The sequence below is a fragment of the Ahaetulla prasina genome, chromosome 5 (genome assembly GCF_028640845.1).
Source record: "Ahaetulla prasina isolate Xishuangbanna chromosome 5, ASM2864084v1, whole genome shotgun sequence".
Classification (NCBI taxonomy): domain Eukaryota; kingdom Metazoa; phylum Chordata; class Lepidosauria; order Squamata; family Colubridae; genus Ahaetulla; species Ahaetulla prasina.
The window spans coordinates 87306965-87324396 of record NC_080543.1 but is presented as its reverse complement, the minus strand read 5'-3'; the positions used below and the strand labels follow the sequence as shown (position 1 = coordinate 87324396).

At 37.4% G+C, this 17432-nt stretch overlaps 1 protein-coding gene across 4 annotated transcripts in view; it reads left to right on the top strand.

Annotated features, from left to right (window-relative positions):
* Positions 1 to 17432, top strand: part of SHROOM2 (shroom family member 2) — a 165215-nt gene that overhangs the window by 80527 nt on the left and 67256 nt on the right. For 3 of the 4 annotated variants that reach the window (XM_058184801.1, XM_058184798.1, XM_058184799.1), the window contains exon 2: positions 2983 to 3134. In XM_058184801.1, the coding sequence (XP_058040784.1) occupies positions 2983 to 3134 (152 nt within the window). Of the gene's footprint in view, positions 1 to 2982; positions 3135 to 17432 lie in introns of those variants that run through there. The other variant, XM_058184800.1, reaches the window with a different exon arrangement.

The window sequence follows — 17432 nt, the reverse complement described above, 5'->3', positions numbered from 1 at the left end:
TTCAACTCCTAGAGGAACTCTGCGAGTTGAAGTCCTCAAGTCTTAAAGGGACCAAGGTTGGAGACCCCTGTTTTAAAAGGTGCAGAAAAAAAACCCTAAAATATAATAAAGAGAAAATAAAGATATGGTAAAGAAACAAAGAAATATAAAAAGAAATGACTCTTCTCTCATCACCAAAAGTATGAACAATTGTAAGAGAAAGTTATCACTTTCACTTAAAATACAGCAAATAGCCTCTTCTTCCCATAGCCCATCTTTTACCTATGTAAACAAATCCTTATGTCAGCAAAAGGGTTGCCAGAGATAACGTATCTGTTTTAACCTTGATTAAATAAACCATATTTGATTTATATTCCTTTCTTTCACTTGTAACAATCTTGATCTTTAATCCCTTCAGATCGTCCCTTCAAGATGTCCTAGAAGTGGATTTCTTTTCATATTTTCTTTGCCCCTTCCTCTTCAAAATTCTTCAAAGTTTTAACAAGACTCTTTTTAAAATCCTATTGGAAAATTATCCAAGCCATTCTCTTGGTTTGTTAATATTCCTTTTAATTATTATGTCAGCTTGTAATCTTTGAATGTCCAAGGTAACATCTTTTTGCAATTCATTTTTGTAGCCTGTCATTTTTAAATTCACTTCAAAATCAGTCTCAACCATGTCAGGTAAAATTTGTTCCACTTCTATAATATATTTTAAACACAATTTATCTATACAGGCAGACAAAATTAACTTTAGGGTCCAAAAATATTCTTCAATATGTCCAATGTTAAAATAGTTTGCTTCTTCCTATCAGTTGAATTTAACTATTCTTCCTAATCTAGCGTTCCTTCTATTTTCCTCTGGCACCAACTTACTAAGCTATTTTCGAAAGTGATTAGAAAGGAAATATGCAAAACCAGTATCCTTTTAATAGTCCCAACCATGATTGGAGCAAGATGGTTATTCCCTCATGTCCCAGAGCTCTAAACCTGCAGAGACTACTGTCTTACAGACTCCTCATAAGAAGCAACTATTTGGAACACTTGTTGATAATCTCAAGTCTTCTCCTGTCCCAAGAAAAATTACAAAGACCTGATATACTCGCCAGCTCTTTCTTCTACCACAGTCATGGGCCCCATGTTTTGTGGAGCAGTTGGTCAGTTTGCCATTTCTTCCCTGGAAGTCCAGAAAGCTGACTTTTTAAATTGTAAATTACATAGTACTTTGAGGTGGTTATATAGTTTGTACTTAATGCCAAAAGAGGACATTGATTTTTGTTGCACAGACTGTTTTTTCTCAAAATGAATAATTCAGTTTTGTGCATGAGAACGTCAGGAAGTTAATCAACTAGAAAGGATTTGGAGGAAAGATAGGAAGGATATTTTAACTTAAGGATATTAGTTTCTCAGTCCTAGGTATGTGTTACTGAATAATAAAATTATTAATAATAATCTACTAAATTTTTATGGCTACCCATGTCATGGGTGAATCCAGGCGTCATACAGCAAAAAATATAAAACCACAAACATGTGCAAAATAATCCTGTAAAAGGTTTTTTTTTTTATTTTGTATTTTGACTTTGTCTGAAATAAAATAATAAATAAGTAAAAGGGTTTTTAAAAAACATAGAATACATAAAAGATTAGATCTGCATTGGAACTGGAATCTCAATTATGAACAGACTCTCCTTTTAAAAGCTATGTAATTTAACTATTGTACTCCTTATCCATTCTCTGGATTTTGTGACTGTTTTTTCATATTAGGTTCATAGATAAGTTATAGAAATTGTTTTTTTAAAAAAATCTAGGAGCATTTCTAAAATGGATAATTTAAGAAAGTGTAGAAGTAATATTTCTTTCTAATAGGCTGTACTTCATGTTTTCATATAAGCTTACTGAAATTCCACTTTCTGTTCTGTTCTGTTAAACAAAACAAGATACCAACTGATGACGTGTTTCTTTGCTTTTGTTTGGTTTGTTTTTGCCTTCAGAAGTTCTTTCTTGGTTTGTTTGGTAAATATTATGAAGAAAGAACATAGGTTGCTTTACTTCAAGTATTATATTTATTATTAAATTCAAAAAGGCAGTTGTGCAACAATCTTTGTTGAGGTGTATGGCAATAAACAGTTCCGCCCACCCTCTTTCAGGCAAATATATATGTATTATGGTGTGTTTCAGAATGAAGCAAAAAAATTATCAGAAGCAATAGAAAAAAGATGTAACAATTACAAGGACTAGTAGGAAATGGGTAAATATCTGTGTTGTATTATTTTTTCCTATAAAGGTTTCTTTAAAGAACTAACACATTAAATGTACTTCCTTGTATTGTTCCAGATATCATTTTTCTCCATATAGCAGTGTTTCCCAAATTGTTAGGTGTTAGCTCCTGTTTAAACAGCACCTGGAAGCCATGACTAGAGGGACCTTTTCCCACCTCTGACTGATACCCTCAATGAATGACAACTTGGCTTCAGTAATTCATGCTCTCATTACACGGAATGTCAGTATTTTGATATTAATGATGGGATAGGTTTCAATTATTTAGTGATCAAATTGATGCTTAATTCCAATAAGATCAGTGCAGTCTGATTTGTGGGAATATTTATATTGGGATGAATGTCCAACTTTCTGTGATGGAAGCAGAGATGTATAGCACTTTAAGTTTAGAATTGCTGCCTAGCTGGAGAAAGTAACTGCATGTGAGTTTTACTTCTTAAAATGATGTTATAAGGGACTATCTTTTGGACAAGAAAATTTAACCACAGTGCCTACTTAACATCGAGATCAACTGTTTAGATGCCTTTTCTTTCCTTTTCCTTTCACCTCCCAGAGTCACTTGTTAGTGAGATATAAATTAAATAAATAAAATGCTTCTTTTATACACTATTATCAAGTTGGCCGATGGATTTCTATGAGATAAACAGGCAGAATATGAGTGTTTTTCTTAACAACCTATGTAAACAGAGTTCACAGTTAATTTTTTTTCTCATTTATATTTTTCAGATTGAAGAAGGTAGCAAAGCTGCAGCTGTGGATAAATTGCTGGTTGGAGACGAGATTGTCAGCATCAATGATATTAACCTCTCTGGCTTCAGGCAAGAGGCAATCTGCTTGGTGAAAGGCTCGCACAAGTTTCTAAAGCTTGTGGTAAAAAGGTAAGATCACAATATGCAGTAGCAAAAACTAAAATCGGATTTGTTTGGATGTTATTAATTTAATGACAATGAATACTTTTTACAGAAATACATTTGTCACTTCGCAAATTTCTGTGTGCATTTTCTAAAGTAACAACTCTACTTAACATATTTTATTGTTAAATTGCTTCAGATAACTAGTTTATGTTGTCATTCGTTCTTGGGGAAAGATTACTTGATAATAGGTCAAGAAAACTTTTAGGGTTTGTTCTGTAGCATTTCTAAACCAAAACAACTGTAAGGTAAACATCTGGCTTGTACATATTTTAAGTCTCATCACTTATGACTGTGACAGTTTTGAGGAAGAGCACTTCATATATAGAAATGATGCTTTGTCAGATATCGTGGGTTTAATCATTGAATGATTTTGGAAAATATTCCATCTCATTCCTTTTTAAGATTATAAAGTGTGATATTCATATCTCCATTGCAGTTTTTATGTGTGTAGGCTTTTGCTTATAAGACACTCTACCCCAATTTGGAAAACTCCATGTATTCAATCTACAGTTCTAATATTCCCAATAACCAATAGCTTCAGAAGTCTGGGGTTTGTTATCTCTGCATATATCGAGAGTATCTTATTAAGTAGAGTTATAGGACAATATGGCTATATGTAAAGCATGAAATTGGCATCCTAAAGAAAGTATGTCAACACAGTTCAGATGTTTCTCCAGTGTGCTGGAATCAGGAAGTCAAGTGTAGATTGACTTCTATTTATCTGCCAGAAACTGAGTTGTTAGATTTTCTTGGCCACGCCTCCTCTGCTTGGCTGAGTCCCAGTTTTACGATTCAGTCTAGCTAAAAAGACGTGAAATTTTCCATACTTAGGGCAGTTAGAAGAATTACTCAGCTTGGATTCTCCAAATAATTTCAATTTAGGAGCTGATCTCACAGGGGCAGTTTAAAAGGGGAATTTTCTTCCCGCTTTGTGGCTCTGAGCTGCTATAGCACCCGCACTGCCGGCGGGTGCACTGGTCTCCCCCAGTCTGCCCAGCACGACCGCCATTGCCTCACGGACATCATCAGGGCAGCACTCTGGAGTTCAACCCAGTCATTGGGGATCCTCTGGCTTTCATGGGTGTCCTGCTCCCCACATTGATTGCCACAGGTATGTGCACTGGTTCCCATGGTATGCCAGCACAACTGCCACCACCATATCAGGTCCATCGTAGGCCAGGCAGCTCCGGAATCACTGCCCGGTTCTCTGGGGAAAACTCCAAGGAATCAGGAATTTTTTCCTGCGCAGTGCTAGGAGAGCCGGATTTCCTGCTCTCGTGCCATTTTGAGTGCTTGCAAGTCACGGCAATTACTCTGGCGCAGTAGCATTGCCGCTTATTTGCGCCTTGGCTTCCCCTGTCATTGTGGGTGTGCTGGCCGTCGCTGCCTAGTCAGGTGTGACTGCCATCACCCTTAATCCTGACAAACGGACCAACTCGGGATTGACTGCAGACTGGTCTGTATAACCCGGGTGGTTTTCAAAATGGTGGAGCGATCCCTGTCCCCGGATAACAGACAAGCGGATCTTTCTCCCAGGCCCCACAGGGCAGAGGACTCTAGCCCCAGGCATACCAGGGCAACTGCCAAGGGGCCACAGGAAGGGGCAGATCAAAAACCCCTCTTCCCAAGAAGGCTTCATCTGCCTTTTGGCAAAGATGCCAAAAGGCGCCACAAGGCACTGGAAAAACATTTCTCCAAAGCCCAGCAACAGGCATAGCCTGACAAGAACTCAATTGTCTCTCCTGCAGAGGCAGTTTTTTCCTGCTTTGTGCAATCTGAACTGTCTCCTCAGATAATTGAGGATAGGCAACAAGACTGGTCACCAGAAGATGCTGGTCAGCTGTAGCCTTCACTGTCAGCCTCTTATCAGGAGGAATTTCTTCCACTTTCTTGCCTAGCAACTGCTGGCTTGGAATCAGCACCTACTGCTAGAGGCTCAGCTCCTGCACCCCTACAGCAGCAGGGCTCTGCTCAGGGGAGAGCCAGGGGCCTGGGCTATCTCAGGATATACAAAAGCTGATTTCTGAGGCTATATCACAAGGGATAGTGGCAGGACTGTAACAGAGGGGCCATTCTCACCCCCTGCCACCCAGCCTGCATACTCAGATCCCACCACTTATACCACTGCTGCTGGGATCTTCCTCACCACACGGATCTCTGCAGATGAAGAGGGGATGATACCTGACAGACCTGCCTTTACAGGTCTTTTTCATCCCTCCTTATTCAAATTGCTACTTTACAAGGCCAAAACAATGATCAATATGGGAGTAGTGGAAATTCCTGCAGAAACCCCCCAGGGTTCGCAAACCCACTGTTTTCAGAACCAACCGCAGAACAAGAGGTCATCCCGTCTCCAAAGCTGTTTGTTGACATAATACAACAACAGTGGAACCAACCTGGCTCCCTTACAGCCTCCAGTGGGCATGACAGGAGGCTTTACAGTGCAGGTCTGGATCTCGAGGAGCTCCTACAACTACTGACGGTGGATGCTCCAGTAGCAAATCTGATCTCCTCTGCCATCCTACCTACAGACATTGTAGACGGTTTAAAAGCAGAGGATAGGAAGGTGGAAATGTCCTTCTGTAAGACGCACCAGGTGGCTGCCTGGATGATTAGAGCAGCAACATCTGCCTCTTTCTTTAACCGTGCTAGCTTTGCCAGATGCAAGCAAGGATGCCCCCGGAAGAAACCAGGCTGCACCAAGACATAAACAAGTTTACTTACATCTACACCATTTGAACTGTTGAAGACCACTAGCCTCAGATTCTTGACCCTCACACCATCAGGTATACTACTGCGGGCAAGAATCCCTCAGAAAAAACGGAGTAGCCTTCATAATCAATACAAGAGTAGGAAAAGCAATACTGGGATACAATCCCCAAAATGACAGAATTATCTCAGTTCGAATCCAAGGCAAACCATTCAATATTACAGTAATCCAAGTCTATTCCCCAACCACTGATGCTGAAGAGGATGAAATTGACTGGTTCTATGAAGCCCCACAGCACCTTACAGAATTAACACCAAAAAATGATGTCTTTATCATCATGGGGGATTGGAATGCTAAAATAGGAAGCCAAAAGATAACTGGAATAACAGGCAAGTTTGGCCTTGAAGTACAAAATAAAGCAGGGCACAGGCTGATAGAATTCTGTCAAGATGATATGATGGTCGCAACAAACTCTCTTTTCCAACAGTCCAAGAGATGACTCTATACATGGACATCACAAAATGGTCAACACAAATCAGATTGACTATGTGCTCTGCAGCCAGAGATGGAGAAGCTCTATACAGTCAGTAAAAACAAGACCAGGAGCTGACTGTGGCTCAGATCATGAGCTTCTCTTTGCAAAATTCAGGCTTAAATTGAAGAAAGTAGGGAAAAGCACCAGGCCACTCACATATGAACTAAATCATATCTCTGATGAATATACAGTAGAGGTGACATAGATTTAAGGAATTAGATGCGATAGACAGAGTGCCTGAAGAACTATGGACGGAGGTTCGCAACATTGTACAAGAAAACCATCCCAAAGAAAAAGAAAGGTAAGAAAGCAAAATGGCTGTGAGAGAAAGCTTTGCAAATAGCTGAGGAAAGAGGAAAGTGAAAGGCAAAGGAGAAAAAGAAAAATACACCCAATTGAATGCAGAATTCCAGAGAATAGCTAGAAGACATAAGAATACCTTCTTAAATGAACGGTGCAAAGAAATAGAAGAAAACAATAGAATAGAGAGGACCAGAGAGCTCTTCAAGAAAATTGGAGATATGAAGGGAATGTTTCATGCAAAGATGGGCATGATAAAGGACCAAATGGCAGGGACCTAAAAGAGGCAGAAGAGATTAAGAAGAGGTGGCAAAATTACACAGAAGAACTATACAAGAATGAGCTTAACATCCCTGATAACCACAATGGGGTGGTCACTGACCTCGAACCAGACATCCTAGAAGGTGAAGTCAAATGGGTCTTAGGAAATCTGAGCAACAACAAAGCTAGTGGAAGAGACAGTATTCCAGCTGAGCTATTCAAAATCTTAAAAGACGATGCAGTAAAAGTGCTACATTCAATTTGCCAGCAAATTTGGAAAACTCAACAGTGGCCACAGGATTGGAAAAGGTCAGTTTACATTCCAATTCCAAAGAAAGGCAGTGCCAAAGAATGTTCAAACTATCGCACCATTGCACTCATTTCACATGCTAGTAAGGTTATGCTTAAAGTCCTACAAGTTAGGCTCCAGCAGTATGTAGATCAAGAACTACCAAAGTACAGGCAGGATTTCAAAGAGGCAGAGGAACTAGAGATCAACTTGCCAACATACGCTGGATCATGGAGAAAGCTAGGGGTTCCAGAAAAACATCTACTTCTGCTTCATTGACTATGCTAAAGCCTTTGATTGTGTGGATCACAACAAATGGTGGCAAGTTCTTAAAGAAATGAGAGTACCAGACCATCTTATTTGTCTCTTGAGAAACCTGTATGTTGGTCAAGAAGCCACAGTGAGAACTGGACACAGAGCCACTGATTGATTTAAAATTGGGAAAGAAGTCCGGCAAGGCTGTATACTGTCACCCTGCCTATTTGACTTATATGCAGAGCACAGAAAGGCGGGGCTAGATGAATCAAAAGTTGGAATTAAGATTGCAGGGAGAAATATCAACAACCTCAGATATGGAAATGATACTATTCTAATGGCAGAAAGCGAAAAGGAACTAAAGAGCCTCTTGATGCAGGTGAAGAAGGAGAGTGCAAAAGTTGGCTTGAAATTCAACATTAAGAAAACTAAAATAATGGCATCCGTCCCTTTCAATTCCTGGCAGATAGATGGTGAAGAAACGGAGGTAGTGACAGATTTTATTTTCCTGGGCTCCAAGATCACCGCAGATGGGGACTGCAGCCAAGAAATTAAAAGACGCTTGCTCCTGGGGAGGAAAGCTATGGCAAATCTAGACAGCGTACTAAAAAGCAGAGTCATCACCCTGCCAACAAAAGTGCATATAGTCAAAGCTATGGTTTTCCCAGTTGCAATGTATGGCTGTGAAGGTTGGACCATAAGAAAAGCTGAGCCCCAAAGAATTGAGGCCTTTGAACTCTGGTGCTGGAGAAGACTCCTGTGAGTCCCTTGGACTGCAAGGTGAACAAACAAGTCAGTTCTAGAGGAAATCAACCCTGACTGCTCTTTAGAAGGCCAGATCCTGAAGATGAAACTGAAATACTTTGGCCACCTAATGAGAAAGAAGGACTCACTGGAGAAGAGCCTAATGCTGGGAAAGATTGAGGGCAAAAGAAGAAGGGGACGACAGAGAACGAGGTGGCTGGATGGAGTCACTGAAGCAGTAGGCGTGAGCTTAAATGGACTCCAGAGGATGGTAGAGGACAGAAAGGCCTGGAGGAACGTTGCCCATGAAGTTGGATGGGTTGGACGCGACTTTGCAACTAACAACAACAACAAGGTCACTTTTCTTGTGGCCACCTCGGCCAGGAGGATATCTGAATTAGTGGCCCTATTTGTTCAAGGGGATCTTTGTATCTTCCATTCGGATAGGGTTGTTCTGTGGTTGGACTCCACTTTTCTGCCCAAGGTGAACTCCTGGTTCCATAGGGCCCAGGAGATCATTTTTGCCTGATTTCTGTCTGGGACCTAATCAGCCCCTGGAGTCCAAGGCACACCTTGGACGACAGGAGGGCTTCCCACAGTTACATTAAAAGAACAGCATCCATCAGGAAAACAAAATCCCTGTTTGTCTCATTCCAGCCTTCTTCCATGAGCAGGAAGGTATCCTCCTCCACTATAGGCCATTGGTTGAAGGCGTGTATTGCAATGGACTATGAGCTTAAGGCCAGACCTTTACCTGGGCGGATAACGACCCACTCCACCAGGAGTGCAGCCACGACTGCTGCATGGGCAACACAAGCATCCATTGTGGATAGTTGCAGGGTAGCCACTTGATCCTCTCCACTGCCATTTATCCACCACTATAAACTGGATGGTTATGCTGAGGCATCTTTCGGATGGAGAGTCCTTCAGCAAGTTCATATTGGAGATCCTGGACCAATCTGATTCCCATCCCTAAAACTTTAAGCTTGGTTATGTCCCATGCTTGGATTCTCCAAGCAGCGCACTGGAGAAAGGGCGTTGGTCTTACCTGACATACCTCTTCTCAGTGCACTGTGGGAGATTCCAAACCCACCCTTATGACTGTTCTGGTCCGGGGATCCGAGGGTTGTCTCCATCATCACCATACCACTTCTACTGGACAGCTACACCTTCGTCGAAAAACTGGCTCAGCTGAGCAGAGGAGGCGTGGCCAAGAAAATCTAGCAACTAAGTCTCTGGCAAATAGATAGAAGTCAATCCACGCTTGGATTCTCCCGCAGCGCACTAAGAGGCGTGTCAGGTAAGACCAGCACCCTATTTCAAGATTATAATAGGCAAATATAGGTTAACTCCGAAAGATGGAAAGAAAAAGATTAGCGTATAATTTGTGTGTTTTGCAGTGCACAAATTTTATGTACAGATTATGTTGTAATCTACCATCCACTTATATATTGCCTCAAGGGTAAAGCGATTCCACAAACTTACACAATAAGATTGGCACATCAAGTAAACACACACGCCCACAAAAACAAAAGTAAATAAAAAACATACAGGATATATCTGTAATTCAATAAGAAAGGGTATAAAATCTACGGAGTCAGTTTGTGAAAGCCTTCTGGTTCAGTTCTATAATTAGGCCATATACTATGTTCCTTCTGAACATCCAGTGAAATATCTCCTATCGGTCTTTATCCTTGTTGTCTAGAGAACAGTCTTGCATGTTGTAATATGTTAAGAAATTGTTGAAGAATTATAACAGAATCATGAGCACTGGGTTCTCATGTTTAATATTTTCCCGTGGTCCTTAAAGGAAGCAGAATAAGATATCTAAACAATCAACTTTTGGGCACTGCTTTTTGTAACTATTTGGAGAGGCATAGCAAGGGGAGAGGGAGGAGGAAAATTCAAAGTCAGCAGGGAAACAAAGAATGTGCCATTATATTGTATCAAATGTCTTATGTTGCTTTTAGTTAGGGTTTATGTCACAGCCGTGAGTTCCTGTTCTAAAGAAGCAAATTTCTATCCTTGAAACCAAAATTACTGAACTGGAAATGTTTAGAAAATATGAGAGGTATAAAGACAAAATCTTCCAGAATATGCATCCCCCAAATAGAACATGTAGATAGGGTAATGGTTTTCATGACTTGAATTTATTCATAAAACGACTTCCAAGTAAATGCCACATAAGAGAAGAACTTTTAACTTTTTAAATGTTTATATAAAGGCAAAAATTGCTATGATAGAGAAGGAGGAAGTGATAGGAATGGGAAATCAAGGAAGCAGTAAACAGATGTCAGAATAACAATGAATAGAATAGTTTCTGGGAGACCTACTAAAAATTATATATCCAAAGAAGCAATAGGTTATAACCATGATGGCAAACCAATGGCATGTTTGCCACAGATGGCACGCAAAGCCCTCTCTGTGGCCATGCCAGCTGTCGCCCCAGCCTAGCTCCATGGTGCATGCATGAATGCCTCCCACTAGCCAGCTGGTCTTCGGGTCTCTGCCGTGTATGTGTATGTGTAGGGGCGCATGCGGGGGACACGTGCACACATGTGCGGGGGGGCACATATGCGGGGGTGCAGGAGGCTTTCCAGGGCCAAAATGCAGAAGGCTTTCCAGGGCACGCACGCTTTCGGCACTCAGCACCAAAAAGGTTAGCCATCACTGGTTATAACAAAAACCCATCTGATCTGAATATTTGATGACATTTCAAGTTCTTGTTGGAAAATGAGAACATGTCACCTATTCCCTAAGCTGCACAGAATTTCTATTATATATTTATTTCAGGTCTTTTAAACATTCTATATGATATCTCATTGCTCAACTATAAAGATACATCTACATGTAGCTATGACTGTTTGCTATTTCTGAATAATTACATGAATCTGCATCTAGATACTGGCTCTTTTTGTTGCTTCATCAGCAAATATATTACAAGTACTCCTCAGATTTTAATCATAATATAACCTGCTTGTCATGGTCGTAAATTGGGTCACTCACGTAGCCAACTCAATTTTATCACCTTTCTGCTATGGATGTTAAAACAAATCTCTGCAGTCATTAAGCAAACCAATTATTTGTTACAGACACGGTTTTTGGCAAAAAAATGTTGTAAAATATGTCATAGGAACAAGGGTCATATGAACATGAACATGTGATGCAGTTGCCAAGCACCCAAAATCATGGGGCAACCATTGGAAGTTTGAATCCAATTGTAAGTATTCCCAGGGAGATTTGTTGTAACTTCAGAGTTGTTAGGTGACTGGTCCTAAATTGAGGACTACTTATAATGTAATTTTAATTTACATTTTAGTAACCCATCCTGCTGTTTCAAGTTTCTGTTGCTGTTTCAAGTTGCTGTTGCAAGTTTCAGTGGTGGAGTTTTGGACAGGCTAAAAAACTTAACAGTATAATTTTGCCATCATTCATATCTATTGTTTAGCTTTGAAACTTTGAAACAGAAACGCATTAGAATTTCTTAGGCTACTTGGTCAATTAATTTGATGCCGCGGTCAATGAAATCGTTAGATAGCAGAAACAAACCTGACCCAAGTCAGAAGGTACCAGTGAGATCTCTTTTTCCTCATTATGCTGAAGAATATATTGAGAATTCCTTCCTAAGTGCTTGAATGAGAAAAAGAACCAAATTAAGATATTGGTCTTTGTTTTCTAAAGTGTCTCCTAGTGGCAAAATACATTTCTGAGTATTGAAGTTCTGAGCCTTAGTATGCTTTGGGTATGCAGAGATACTGAAAAAGTGAAGGTATTAGTTTTGTCTGTCCTGCTTGTTTAAACTAACTGCCAATAAAAATAAGTGAATTTTAAGTCTTTCTGTGTTAAAAATAGCTTTAAATACTCATCCAATCCTTAAAATATTAGATCTAGAATTGATAATCTCTTCCTGCATGCAGCATTTCTAAGATACGTATTCTCAAAATCCATGATAGGCTGAGTTCAGGCACTTAGGAGGCATGTTGACTTTATGTTAACTATGTGAATCTATGAATAAAATGAAAGTTTCCTGTGGTGTTGAACTTCCTTTTAATACTTTATTTTTTATACTATCGAAATAACACTGTACAGTGTAAACAATACTCTTTAATTTATTGTTTTGGACCTGCTAGGGCAAGTATGTTGTTTGCTCTTTTGAAAACATTGTAGGAAATGCTATTCATCTAAAAAGTATGTAACCTTCCTCTCCCTCCACACACAGTTTAGGAGTCTTTCCACATATCCATTGTGGATGTTCCTTGTTTGTTTTGTGTTTGTAATTGTATTAAAAGAATACCAAAATAAGCTAACTAATGTGCATAATTGTAGTCTACTCTAATTGTTCAAACAACTAACTATGATTTGTATATTTTAGTGCAGCAGAACCTGATTTAGTACTTATTAAATGACCTTGACAGCACTTGTGGATGTGTTCTTTTATCAGTTAAATGTTCATGTTGATAACACATATATGTTCCATTATGGCAAAACAAAAACTGCTAAATTTCTTACCTCATCTCTAAAAGAAAAGCAGTATATCAGTCTTTTCTGTAGCTTGCTGAATAAACCATATATCAATAAAGGAGAATATTTGTAGCTCAGGTTTGAAATGAGGGGACTTGGTGCTCTCTGAGCTTGGTGGTTTTCTTGCAGACATTTCATTACCCAAACTAGGTAACATCATCAGTGCTAGTCTGATTATATTACCTGATTTGGGTGATGAAACACCTGCAACAAAAAAACCAAACTCAGAGAGCACTAAGGAACTTTCAGAATCATTTATCCTTTCCTTCTTAAAGCTTTATAGGAAGTATTATACAGTATCTTTAAGTCAATGAAGACAATCATCCAGGCTAAAAGAGTCTAAAGGTTGACTCATGGCAACTAGACCAAAATTTGTTAATCTGATACATTTTGTTGCTCATCCAAGCAACTTCATTCATCAGAGCAAAATTAGTTAGGGAGAGTCAAAGAATCGTTGGAATCGTTGGAATGTACCAACTCTTGTCAAGAATTATACAGTACATTTTCTATTGTTGCTGCACTGACTACAGCATTTCATTATTATTTTGATGTTTTTAATGCTTTAATGTTGTAAACTGCCCAGAGTCATTGGATATGAGATGGGCAGTAAATAAAATTTGTAAATAAATAAATAAAATAAATAAAATGTTAAATATAAACCTTCATAAAAATATATCACATACATAAAATGAAAGCCAACTGCAGTGAGGAAGCTATGGGGTAGCTACCAGGATAAAGGCAATTGCTATAATAGAATGTTTCTTCATTTAAAGTCCTAGTACACAAATATGCACATTTTGATTTTTTAAAAATGACATTGCTGGAAGCTGCAAGCTTTCCATTATAAGTAAGTAGGTAAGGAGATAAGAAAATGTGCACATATTGGGACACCAATTAATTTACCTTAGAAATATTTCTGTTCTTCAAGAAAACAATAAAGTAGATTCCTTTTGCTTGTGGAGGTTTGGGGTAACAAAAGATATTTATGACTGGACATTGTTTCATTAAACTGAGAAATGAATTATACTGGAATGCACATTTATTTGAGTAACCATCTATTAAACGTGATTAAGTCATGCTTGCTCAGAGGAAGTTAACTGGAAGGTCAAGATGAATCAGTATAAAATAAACTTAATTTTTGATTCTCAGCTTTTGCCTTTTGCACTGAATGGGCATTTTTGTCATCAATATGTGTATTACATGAGAAAAAAAAACATTTTTATTATAGAAAACAATTTGCTGGTGAGGATCCTATATTTATTTAATAGATTTTCCCTTTACATTTCAGATGATATTGTCTTCTGAAAGCAGTTTACATCAGTTAAAACACAGGGTCTACTACTCTCCGACGTACAGTGTAAAAAGTTAAAACATATATACTATTTGTGGATTAATTGTTTGTTAATCTTTTGTTCATTTAAATCATGCAGAATAAATACATTTGATAAAGGTGATGCAGGGATATGGTTCCAGCGGATACAGGCTGAGTTGGCTAGGGATTGGACATGATATTTTGATTCAAGTGATTTCCTTTTCAGGCACTTATAGTGTCTTATATTTTTTATAATTTTAGCAATTAATTGTGATAGTCTAACTGCAGGAAAATTACCGGTAAGGTTTATTTTCACCTATTAAACTAGTGGTTATTTTATCCACTATTTAGGTAAGCATGGCTTTATTGTCATATCTTCAGTTAGGGTGATACATTATTAAGGAAGAAAAATTAAGACCAAGACAGACTATTTACACAATAATTAAGATACATTCATGCTGCATTGCAATCAGTGGTGGGTTGTTCCGGTTCAGTCCGGTTCTTGCAAATCAGTAGTAAAAGCAGCGGGAGGCTCCGCCCACCCGCCCAGACATCATCATAGATGATCTGCGCATGTGCAGAAGCTTCTGGGCATGCGCAGAACGTGCGCGCGTGTTCCCATTACAAACTGGTAGTAAAGGTAAGTAGAACCCACCCCTGATTGCAATACAGTTATATAAAGTATTGATTCTAAATCAGTTTTACCACCCAAATTAAATAATGCAGTGAACTCAGAGATATTTCTCTGGCTATATTTAAATTTCATTGAATAGTAGAGTGGTTCAAATCTCAAGGTATATCTTAAGATCCAATCCCATTAAGCTAATTGAATGATCTTACCAGCCAATACTCTCAAATGTTTAACAGCAATTACATGCATTAAATTCCCTGGTTATATACACAGTAATTCCTTTTGAAATTTCCTGAGTTGACATATATATTTAATGAAAAAAAACTACGGTAGATTAATTAAAAATAGAAATTTTCCAATAAGAAGATTTATACAAAGTATATACAGTATACCAAAATACTTAAGGAGATCTGTGCTTTATTATCTTAATATGGATTCATTCATTTTTCTGTTTCTATTTTCCCTCCATATGTAATTTTTCCTCCATATGTAATTCCTATGCAATAAATAAATGTGATGACTAGGTAGCAAATATTTGCATAGTTCTGTTACTTTTCTGAAGGAATAATAAAAGTAGAGCTATGCATGTCCTTTTTCCAAATAGGGCTAATGCCTTGTTTAATTTCTTATGAGCCAGATGTACCAAGCTATGGATTTTGCAGTCCTGTTGGGAACCATTTTTTCCTAGATGTTAGCGGTATTTGTCTTTTAAAAAGGCATGATAAATGTGAAAAGAAATAGTAATTATTTAATAAATATTACAAATTATTTTTACATTAAGGAACAATTTGGAGAGGGAAAGAGATGCCTTTTTATGATATTGGCCTAATATGCTTTTTATAAACCTACTGAATCAACAGTTCATACAAGAAATATTTCATGGTTAATTACCATTGCTGCTGGTTTCCAAAATGTTAGAATTTGCTTTTTTAATACTTTTTTAATGTTACAGTTATTCCTCATTGATATAGTTCTTCATTTTTTTTTCTTATACCTAATGGATATAATTTATATTTACTTTGATAAGTATATAAAAATGCCAAGCATTTGGATTCAAGTTTTGCAAATGGTACTTCTTTCCATCTTTCATTATTTATTTATTTTTACTGCATATTTTGCAGCCTTCAATATTTTATAGTAGATTGTTAAAATGTCAAAATTGCTTCCAAATGATATTACAACTATAAGAACTTGGTCCTTTGCTTTAGGTGCCCTCTAGTGGATATTTTATTTACTTGAGCCAACTGATTTAAATGCTGTTCTGCATTAGGGAATTAAATTTGGATTCAGCAGTGTGTCCATTATTATTTAATATACATGTATAGGATTATGATTTTGATATATTATGATAAAATATGTAAGCTTTAATGAAAATCTATTTTTAAATTTCTCATGGTTCTAAACTTTTGCACAGTTAAAGAACGTGCTTTGTGTGTGCACAAAACCCCCCTGTCGGATTAGTTCTTTGGAATATTCCATTAACAGTGTAAAACCATAGCTGACAGATCTGATTAGTATTCATGTTCATGACAGTTCTGTAAAATCTTTAGGCAAAGTGGTATCCAGCTGAATGGGAAAGTTCTCATGCTGGGAGAGATTGTGAATTAAGAAAATAAATGTAGTTTCAAATAGTTTTGAAATATGCCTTAAACTACTGTATACATCTATGCAATTGATATTTTAATACCAATCTTGAAAAAGTCCTTTTTTTAAAAAGTGACATTTTCAAAGTTATTTTTTCTGTTCCTGATGTTTCAGTGGTTAAAATGTCTTGGTTTAGACTTCTGCATTCCATCTGTATCTTCTTTCCATTGATATTTAATGAATTGGAAATTTAGATAGGGAAAAAAGAAAGTCCATGAAATTGCATTGGAAAGAAGCTATTTTTATGTTGAATTCACTTTAATTTTTCATATTGTCTTTCAATTTGATGACACAGAGGATGATGTAAGTCTTAGTAGAAAGGAAGAAGTGATGTCTTAGTCTGCTAGATACCTGATGAGTTCAAAAGAAATTCCCTGTAGTTTGTTTTCTAATGTTCCTGCTTTTCTCTTAACTTTGTGTGTTAGCTGTAATATTCCAGCTGTGTCCGGTAAAAAGCAAAACAAAGATTATATTATGAAAATAGATTCCTAAATTCCCTGAAGTTGGTCTGTCTCCTGCTGGCTTGATATAAAAGAAGGAAATTTTATTATTGCTGTTGTTGGCTTTGTTTGTTTGTTTTTTGCTGGATTTTTTTAGTGCCCTTAAAGCAAAGCAATAAGATGGAGGCATTTGCTAATTGTTATATACCTTGTGATTTAAATACCTGTTACTTAAAATGTCACATCAATTTAAATTTGTATTAATTTTTTACTAACATTTTCATTAAAATATTAAAACTAAGAAAATCATTAAACCATTTGTAGAGTAGCTATTTTTTTTATTAATTTTATAAGAATGCCCAATTCTTTAGCAACTCTTGGTGGTATAAAATCAATACTAAACTACAAATCAATAAAATTAAATAATAAATCTATATTGATTTAATAGCTATTATAATATATAGATCCTCTGTGCGATTATTATTTTATAAATAAAACAATATCCCAAATTAGAATTATGTTAATTTCTAATGCTGTCATAAATTCTTAATATTACTTAATGAAATATCAAGGCACACTCTACATCAGAGATGTCAAACTCAAGGCCTGCGAGATAATTA